Source organism: Sesamum indicum, linkage group LG10 (assembly GCF_026168435.1).
Source record: "Sesamum indicum cultivar Baizhima isolate 11 linkage group LG10, ASM2616843v1, whole genome shotgun sequence".
Taxonomy (NCBI): domain Eukaryota; kingdom Viridiplantae; phylum Streptophyta; class Magnoliopsida; order Lamiales; family Pedaliaceae; genus Sesamum; species Sesamum indicum.
Genome location: NC_142666.1, coordinates 20270455 through 20280261, shown reverse-complemented (window position 1 = coordinate 20280261; position 9807 = coordinate 20270455). Strand labels below are relative to the sequence as shown.

Here is a 9807-nt window from a genome sequence, read left to right as displayed (position 1 = left end):
AATAATTCCTACTCGTACCTCAATCCCTTTGGTAGAACATTAATTGCATAAAAGGAATTCTATTAACATTTAGTTGGACAAGTAACTCAAATTGAGTTGGGATTTTGAATGGATAAAAATGTTGTTTCTTGAAAAAAAAATTGTAAACAATAAACGACTTAGGACTATTAACTTTATTCATTGAGGGGGGCGGGGGGGAATGTAAAAAATACGTTGTTGGAGGAGGGAATTGCAAGTAATTCTAATTCCATGTGGCAACAACGTAAGATTAGGAAGATTCATATAAAATTACGGAATCGCCCTTGCCTTTCTTTCTATAAATCCAAATCGCCCCTCGCCACATTTCCTCTCTATTCCATTTCCAGTCCCTTCAGACGGAGTGAGAGAGAACTATACATACGGTTTTTGTGTGTGTATACAGTTTAGAAAAAGGGGAGAGAGAGAGAGAAAGAGAAGATGTTAGGAGTTTTTAGCAGTTCTATAGTGTCGCCGCCGGACGAGCTGGTGGCAGCAGGGAGCAGGACGCCGTCGCCTAAAGTGACGGCGGCGAAGCTGGTGGCGAGGTTCCTGGAGGCCAATTCATCGGCGGTTTCCGTGCAGATCGGAGACGATGTCCAGCTAGCCTACACTCATCACAACCAGTCTGCTTTACGGCCGAGGTATTTACTATACTGCATCAAAAAATTTAAAATGGTGTAGATTATTAGTATGTAGAGTTTGTGAACAGCTTCATTTCGGATGTCGACGATCTTTAGTGATGGTGTGTGGTGATCGGAGGGTGGAGAATGGTTTTTGAGTATTTTGGTCATTTAATGTCCTGATGAATCATGCATGTGAGTTAATTATCATCATATGAGAAATAATTTCTGCATAATTTTAATTTGCCACTATTTGTTATTTGTGCGAAATTTTGAATTTTCCAGTGTGATTATGCTGACACAAGATAGAAATATTTAATGTTACGTTTTCCTTTTTGGCCTGTGGGACTTATTTTCTTATAGTTTATGACTTAAATGTGCTTTTTTTTTTTTTTTTTGTCTTTTCTTCGGTTTTCTTTTTCTTCTTAGCACCGTTAGTTATTGATGTTAATGCCTTGATGGTCTCGCATATATATTATGATAATTGTTTAATCAACTTGGGCGAAGGATAAATAATTGTGATTTCTTTCTCCAAGAATTGGGAAAGTTTGGTTATTGTTGATGATCATCATTGTTTTGATGAGGGAGTAATCAGTAGAAGGATCTAGCTTTCTAGGATTTGAAATTTTTGGGTCCTGATTTTATTGCATGGGTACCACGTATCGGAAACTGAGCCCAAGATTCTTGTCTAGTTCTTGGATCTGTTCAATATAGTCAAGTCTCGAGTTGTCTTGATGTACAGATCATGTAGACCCATACCGTAGAAGAATTAGATCCACACGCTTCTTTCGTAAATAAGATATAATCCGTTTTACTTTTTTTTAAATTCCAAGCAGTTCTTTTAAATATACTGCAGTGAGTTAATTGTCTGATCATTCCATGTTTCACAAAGATTATCCTCATAATCACACTTTCTGGTTAATTACTTTGTGAAGTCCATAAATTAGTGAGCATTACCAAGCCCAAGTCTTGTATATGTTCAAATTCCACTAATTATATGAATATTTGTAAGAGTAGTAATTGTTAATAAATTGATACCTGTTAATTATTAATTCATACAATTAATTGTTCTCAAATTCCACTGATTATATGAATATTTGTAAGAGTAGTAATTGTTAATAAATTGATACCTGTTAATTATTAATTCATACAATTAATTGTTCTACTTTTATGGAAGTAGTCAAAACAGAACCTAAGTAATGATCTTTCTGGTTTTTGGACGAGGAAGCAGCTTTCCTCAGTAACTTGAAGAAGAATATAGAAAGATAAGGTTGTTGAGAAACTGAAACCTAATATTCCACCATGCTTAATGGGAAACTTATTTATCACTTATGTTAGGTGGGATTACTGTTGACCTTGATATGCCGATTTGATTGATTGTCTTCAAAATTGTTCTGTATCTTCCTTCACCTATGAATTTCCACCAAGGTTAAGTTTTATGTACTAGAATATTCTTTAATATATATTCGTATGGTGCTTCTTGCTATGTAAGTTTATTATGTAATGCTTGCCCCTAATTTGGCTGATAAAATTGCAGATCGTTCGCAGTTAAGGATGAAATATTCTGCTTGTTTGAAGGAGCACTGGACAACCTGGGGAGCCTTAAGCAACAGTATGGTCTTGCAAAATCTGCAAACGAGGTGCTTTTGGTGATAGAAGCGTACAAAACGCTTCGTGATCGAGCTCCCTATCCTCCAAACCATGTCGTTGGCCATCTTGAAGGGAACTTTGCATTTATAGTTTTTGACAAGTCCACATCTACTTTATTTGTGGCTACGGTGAGTAATTAGACTAACCGATTGTATAATTGAGAGACTATTAGTTTAATTTCTTGCACCAATAAATTAAAGTTGGTGGTGACAGGACCAATATGCTAAGGTTCCTCTATATTGGGGAATCACTGCTGATGGCTACGTGGCGTTTGCTGATGATGCGGACTTGCTTAAGGGTGCTTGTGGAAAGTCTCTTGCTTCTTTCCCAGAAGGTGAGTAGAAAATCGTCGTTTTACTTCTATAATTAGCTTGGTTAGCATTCACAGTTTCAGTGCCTAACAAAGACGGTTGTTACGCGAATCTCCTATTTAACCATGGTTATGTTGCTTGATTTCTCAGGTTGCTTCTTTTCAACAGCAGTTGGGGAACTCCGGAGCTACGAAAACCCAAAGAATAAGATCACGGCTGTACCTGCTAAAGAGGAAGAAATATGGGGAGCAAAATTCATGGTAAAATCATTCTCTTCTCAATAATTTGCATAAATCTCCAGCGGATGAGAATCATGTGATGTGATCCCAGTGTCGTTTGTTCTCATCCATGTGATGTGATCCCAGTGCCGTTTGCTTAACGAATTGGGAACCCCTGATCACTTGAATTACTTGACACATATGTACAACAGCTTAGTTGAAAACGGAATTCAAAGCCCGTTTTTCTGCGAAGTTGTTCGTATTCATATTCATGTGACCTTATAATCTCTTAAGATTAGTGATTCAATTTGGTGGCGTTTCCCCATTCCTCGCCACGCATCACTTTAATATGAATTATGATACACTACTTATAATCAATTTCCTTGTGCCCCCTGATAAGGGAATCTCCAAGTCGTCATGAAACTGATATTGTTGTATTGAGTTACATTCTTTCTTGTAGCAAGTCAAGCAAGATTAGTCAGTACTTATCTTTAGGGCATTGACTAAAATGAAGATTAATTGCAGCACGGGCACGAAAACAACACCAGCCGTAGCTTGCGTGTGAACTTAGAGAGCGACATCTTCTATCCTATTGACTTGCCAATTTTAGAGTAAATAACAACAGCTGAGTTCACCCAAAAGACTTTTGTATGAGGAGCATTAGGTAGGGTATTATAGAAGAAAAATAGCAAAACTTGGACCACATTGAAGAAGATCCTCGACAGTTGGGGGTCCATCTAAAGTATCTCTCTTTCGTGCTCGACTTTTATTTGGAAAAATTGACTGATACCCAACCTTATAAAGTAACCCCTCATAGCCACATCTTCCTCCTTCCTACTTTTTGACGATTTCTTTGTATGTGGATGATATTTCAGGTGGAAGGGCCGAGCATCGTTGCAGCCACAAAGTAGACTACTGTCTATTATCTAAACATGGGTCCGTGATCTCTAATTATATGAAAGCTGAAATTAAGTTGGAGTCTGGGCATGATGAGTTAGAGCCGTGTAAATAAATGGAGGAGAGTCACTTGTTTGTTGGTATATTAAGACTTTTAGCTTTGTGTCAAATTGTACTACTTTAGGCTTGTTTGCTTGTGTTTTCGCTGTCTCTTTTTTCGTGGTTGTATAGTCTCTTTTAGTCCTGTGGTAATAAGGTTTGGCTCATGTGTTTGAACTAATGGAGCAATGCTTTTTACTTCTCTTTTATCTACATTCCTCTTCTCTACAACACTCAATTTGACACATCTGATCAAGATCGTGTTAAAATAATTAACCATATATATCATAAAACATTAAATTGTATCTTATTAAAATTAACTCCACCGGTAGTTTAATTTCGAAAATTCTTGCATTTAATTTTATTACGTGCAAATTGAATTAACATCAGCATTAACACAAATCTTATCATTAATGTTACGTGATCTTTATTATTTAGCATCTGCGTATTGGAAATACAAGAATTCCCTACTCAGACTGGGGAATCAAATGAATAGGAAACCCACCCTCTTTATGAATAATGGGAAGAAATAATTATATTTACAAATCGTTATCAATGGTCTGTTTATATAAATTATGTTTATTTTTTATATACTTATAGAATTTATCTCTAATTATAGAAAAGTACGGGATAGTTTATATAGTGATGTAAATTCTTTTGGGATGTACTATGCACGTATAATTTTTTAAAAAATATAGGTAGTTTAATATAAACGATATTGATGTTTCTGATAGTTGAGTGTATATGTAGTTATTCAAAATGTATGAACAATTTGTGCAGACAGATCATAAATTAAAGGGTGTAAATTTAATAATTCCTAATGAAAATTATTGCCCACGAAAAGAAGGGTAAATTATATCAACACTCCCTATTACTCTCAAAGATTAGATCTAATTATTCAAGTATTTCATACGTTTTATAAAATTACAAGAATGTTTGCTGATATTGTAATTGTAACTTTAGTCACACCTCTATTCAAGGGTAAAATTTCAAGAATACATCTCTTATTATTAATTACATCGACACTCCCTCGGGGGTGCATTCGTATTTGCAAAGGGAAAATTATATTTATATAATTAGATATTATTTTAAAAAGTGTATTTATAATTTTATAAATAATATATGGTATTTATGTAAAAGAAAAAGAATGAATACCATTCATTAATGATATCATTTCACATAGAAAATAAAAGTTAGGGTTCATTACACTTAGACCCCTTTATAAAATGTGAAATTATATTTTTTTCTCAAAAAATTTCAAAATTAAACTTACACTCCCTCAAAAAATTCACCATTTACACCTGACCTCCTTTTGTTAGGGTGTTAATGAAAAATATTGATGTCAACAAAAAAATTATATAAACTTTCAATTTTATCCCTCATTCAACAATTTCATGTGATAATTTTTGTACTTGTGAGAAGGAAAATATAATAATGTTAATCTCACTCCAAATATATATATATTAAATTTATCCTCTCAAAGTACAAAAAATGTATATAGAAATGTCAAATGATGGGCAAAATTAAAAATTTATGTAACTTTTTTTGTTGAGCTAAGCATTTTTCGAATAAATCCTAAGAAAAAAGAACATATAAATAAAGTACTTTTAGGGGGAGTGTAAGTGTAATTTTTTTTTAAAAAAATAAAAAGTATAATTTTGTATTTTTAGGAGATGTCTAATTATAATTAAGATAAGGGCTTGATTGATTTGGGATTTCAAGTTAGAAACAACCGGAAATCTCTTCATGGATATCATAATGATTTAAAACTTAGGAGTAATAATAATTAACTTTGGTTTATCCATAGTTTGGGTGCCATCTATACTATATAGTTATGAATTAATAAATTGGGTGCTACTTTAGCAAAAGGCAGCTTTTTAGTGGGGAGGAAAAGAAAAAGTTTCTCATGTTCACTTCTTTTGGTGGGATTTTCTTATTGGAGCCTAAATCCCTTAATTGCCCACAAAATTTTTCATACCTTATCAAATGCATTTCTATTACTCTATCAATACATTTTTTGGCCAATTATCCAACTTTCAGTACAAATTTAATTATTTTATGGAAGGATACATCCTTCACAACACTTATAAATGCACGAATACTTTAAAAAATTATTCAATATTATGACCGATACGTGCTACATATGATTAAAACACGTGTTAGATATGACATTCGTGGTCCAAAAATAAAAATAAGGATATAGTGTCGAACACGCCTGTTGGTGTCTTCAACATATTTCATTTTTTTTTTTTATATAATTTTTAAAAAAATGGGTTTTATTTTATTAAAAAAAAGGAGTTTTGAGGTTAAGAAAACAAAAAAAAAAAATAATAATTTTTTCGTCTCAAACTAAAAGTTTTAAGATGAAGTTACTGAAACTTTGAAAGATAGTCATGACGATTTAATTAATTTGAATTATTAGAAAATTTTTATTGCAGACCTTTTACAATAAACTGATTATATATATTTTTAAAATCATATTTGATTAAGAATTTAGATATAAGACATACTTATTTTATATTTTTATCTTAATATATTTCAAAATACATATTTTAATTTATCAGAAATTGAGAATATATATAATAAAAGAGTTATATTATATATAGCTGTCCGAGTGTCGTATTTTATTTTAACTTTTAAATTTTTTATGTCGTTGTATCCATGTCGTAATATGTTGTCTATGCAATATAGCTTATAATCGTTATATTTTCATTTTTACTTAATATCTTTTCCTCATGAAATCAACTATCATCATTATACTTTTATTAAAGTGGCATGCTACACTTGAATTTTTTTCTATAGTGTTTTATTTTGTGAATTTGAGCTGAGAAAATAATAGCAATATATTAATAAAAATTCAGACATACGGTTTTATCTTTTAATTATTATTGTATAGTCTTTGTAATTAATGTTTACAAGTACCTCTCAAAACAAAATAAAAATAAATAAATAGTACTATACAAAATAAATAAATAAATAAATAAAAGAGATAATTTAAAAAAAAAAAAAGGAAATAAAAATAGCTGAGGAGGTCACTTTCGGAAGTGCAGAATTATGGAGTTTGGCGAACCAAAGCTTCCAGCTTTCTCCGTGCTACACCTATACACATATACATACAATATATATACGTTTATATATATGTATAGGTAATATATATTCACAATCACTCATAAACATTAAACACAATATATATATATATATATGCATATGCGCGTAAATTTGCAAAACAGGTGACGAAATGAGTTGAGGATTCGGTGAAGCTATTTATTTCAAAAACCCTAGCTTTGATTGTTGTTTGTCTTCTACTCGAATTCGTTCACCGCTTTCAACTGCAACCTACAGGTATCAGTACTTTGTTTCCTTTTGATTTCGCCGTATTATTTTTCGCTCAGGATTTTGGCTGAAAATTGGTTCTTTACCTGCTGTTGCTAGGTTTTTGGAAGCTGAAACGGAGCTTGAAGTTCAGGTTGTAGTTTCGTGTAGAGGTGTGATTTTGCCCTTAGATGTGTATTTGTGCTGTGTTTAATTAATTTATTTATGTTTTGGTACGGAATGATGTTTATTTGTTATCTTATTGGGGTTTATTTTGGGTAATGTGTTTGACTTATACTTGGTGTTTAAGTCTTTTCGCTTGAAGATGTGTGCAAGTTAGATATGTTGGCATGAGTTAAACGTTTTGGTTTGTGATTTCTGTGCTCGCTGCATAATTTGAATTAGTGAAGGAAAGGGAGAAAATAACTATTGTGTTATATGGAAGAGAAAATATTGTTTGAAGGTAAAAGAGGGAAAAGGTGATAGTTGGTCTCGGTGCTTTTAGTTGCAAGTTGGAGTTTATCCTCGTTAAGATTGAATGTTTTTAGAAACTTTTTCTCAGTCGCTAGGAGACTATATCCTCGACATGTTTTCTATTATTGTTGTTTTGCGGGTTCATCTTGCTTAGTTTTTATAAAGAAACTGCAATTAAATAGGTTGATATGATGACCTCTGTTAAATCCGTGGAGAGAGTTGAGTTTTGAGTGCCTCATACGAAGGTACAAAAAATGAGGAGATGCATATTTTTAGGTAGTATGTATTGATGTAAACAGTAGATGAGATAGATCCTGTTTCTTGGATCAGATAGTACATTAACTATTCGCATTGCATGAGAGACAAATAGGTCATTCTTTGGTGGCAGGGTTGCCGTGTGACTGAGTTATTGGTTTCAAGAAATTAAGCATACAAGGGTAGTCTCTTCTATCATTGTCTTGCAAGGTTTCCTGGTTTGAAGTGCTCCTAAAGAGATCTACTTGTAGAGACTGAGAATTGAGAGGAAGGATTCAGTGAAAGGCATAATCCTAGATATTTGATTTGGTATCTAGTTATTGTACCTTTGTTACATTTCAGATTCCAAGTTTCCATCAGAGTATAAGGATTTGTCTTTGAGGAGATGCATGTCTGATTTAAGTCTATTCCTAATATTTTATTCATAAACTTTCATCAAAGCTTCAATGACGTCCCGTTCATGTGATACTTGCCATTCAGCAGGTCGAACCTTCTGCAGAGGCTTGTGACTTGTAATGGAGCAGCAAGGAAATGGACCGACTCCAGGTATGGGAGTTGTGGGTAGCTCTGCTCAGATGCCATATAGTGTGACCCAATATCAAGCTAACCAAATGACAGGACTCTCGGCCCCTGCACCTGCTGCCTCAACACAATCCACCCAAGCTGCTGGTATCTCTGCCTCTCCAGCTCAGATGGCGCAACACCAACTTGCTTATCAGCACATACATCAGCAGCAGCAACAGCAACTGCAGCAACAACTCCAGAACTTTTGGGCTACCCAATATGAAGAAATTGATCAGGTTACAGATTTTAAGAATCATAGCCTGCCATTGGCGAGGATCAAGAAGATAATGAAAGCAGATGAAGATGTTAGGATGATTTCAGCAGAAGCACCTGTTGTCTTTGCCCGAGCCTGTGAAATGTTCATTCTCGAGTTGACGCTGCGAGCATGGAATCACACCGAGGAGAACAAAAGGAGGACGCTGCAAAAAAATGACATTGCAGCTGCAATCACAAGGACTGACATATTTGATTTCTTGGTTGATATTGTACCCAGGGAGGACTTGAAAGACGAGGTGCTTGCATCAATGCCCAGAGGAGCCCTTCCCGTTGGAGCTCCCACTGAAGGGCTTCCTTACTATTATATGCCACCACAGCCCACTCCACCAGTTGGAGCTCCAGGAATGTTTGTGGGGAAGCCTGTGGATCCAGCAATTTATGGTCAACAGGCTCGCCCTTATATGGCTCAGCAGATGTGGCCGCAGCAACCACAACCACCGGCAGATTCTTGAGCAGGTTTGACGGCCATCAACCTGATGAGTGCTTATCACGGCTTTTGCCATGTAAGTTCCCTGCCTTCAGCTGTTTTACGTATTACGGGTGTCTAATATTATTCACCGTCTGCCTTTTATCTTAGTAAGTCTTGTGCATTATAATAGGTTTCTTGTAAATAGTCAACTTACGGGATGAAATGATGCAATCTAGCTAAACAAGATTAGAAAACACTAAATCACGAAACCTGCCTCCCCCGGAAAAATGTTCCTTTCAACGATCTTATTATGCATTGATGATACCTTGATGAAATTGCATTCACAGAGGTTGTTGGCGCTCCAGGTTTCTGAATGTCCATGGAGCTAGAAGATTACGTGAAGTAATCAGGCACATGGAATGTCTGAGTTTATACAATGTAATGTAATATCTATCTTACAGTGCCAGCCTAGTGTGGATTGAGCTACCTTTATCAAGTCCTAGCTTTTGTACTATATATAACTTTGGCTCTGTCAAACTTTTAAGTGATGAACTTGTAAACTTTTGCTCCCAACTGCATCTTTTGCCTTCTAATTGTGTATTGAGCATCTTGTAATTTACGTTGTCTATGCCTTATTTCGATGGATGTAATGCTGAAACATGGTCCCTTCATAATTGGTCTTCAAGGTGATGTGATACGCCATT

At 34.4% G+C, this 9807-nt stretch overlaps 2 protein-coding genes across 10 annotated transcripts; both read left to right on the top strand.

Annotated features, from left to right (window-relative positions):
* The first annotated feature begins 343 nt into the window (after positions 1–343).
* Positions 344–4026, top strand: LOC105171387 (stem-specific protein TSJT1). Its single transcript, XM_011092485.2, has 5 exons — positions 344–659; positions 2176–2416; positions 2502–2622; positions 2750–2859; positions 3693–4026. Exons 1-5 carry the CDS (start codon positions 457–459, stop codon positions 3726–3728), a joined length of 711 nt encoding a protein of 236 aa, XP_011090787.1. The 5' UTR covers positions 344–456; the 3' UTR covers positions 3729–4026.
* Positions 4027–6884: 2858 nt separating this feature from the next.
* On the top strand, positions 6885–9718 carry LOC105171384 (nuclear transcription factor Y subunit C-3). Of its 9 annotated transcripts, none has more exons than XM_020697480.2 (5): positions 6885–7155; positions 7246–7279; positions 8338–8400; positions 8473–9197; positions 9451–9718. In XM_020697480.2, the coding sequence occupies exons 3-4, from the start codon at positions 8370–8372 to the stop codon at positions 9144–9146; spliced, it is 705 nt and encodes a 234-aa protein (XP_020553139.1). In that variant the 5' UTR covers positions 6885–7155; positions 7246–7279; positions 8338–8369; the 3' UTR covers positions 9147–9197; positions 9451–9718. The 9 variants fall into 9 exon arrangements, with proteins under 9 accessions (XP_020553139.1, XP_020553140.1, XP_020553138.1 ...); XM_020697481.2 differs by having other exon boundaries at positions 8335–8400; XM_020697479.2 differs by having other exon boundaries at positions 7246–7298; positions 8335–8400.
* Positions 9719–9807: the final 89 nt, after the last annotated feature.

What these genes read in the sequence shown, in the direction of transcription:
- LOC105171387 (XM_011092485.2), top strand. Translation starts at nt 457, where the DNA reads ATGTTAGGAGTTTTTAGCAGTTCTATAGTGTCGCCGCCGGACGAGCTG. An exon ending in TCTTGCTTCTTTCCCAGAAG is followed by an intron (nt 2,623 to 2,749) that starts GTGAGTAGAAAA and finishes TTGATTTCTCAG; the next exon opens with GTTGCTTCTTTTCAACAGCA. An exon ending in TATGGGGAGCAAAATTCATG is followed by an intron (nt 2,860 to 3,692) that starts GTAAAATCATTC and finishes ATGATATTTCAG; the next exon opens with GTGGAAGGGCCGAGCATCGT.
- LOC105171384 (XM_011092479.3), top strand. Translation starts at nt 8,370, where the DNA reads ATGGAGCAGCAAGGAAATGGACCGACTCCAGGTATGGGAGTTGTGGGT.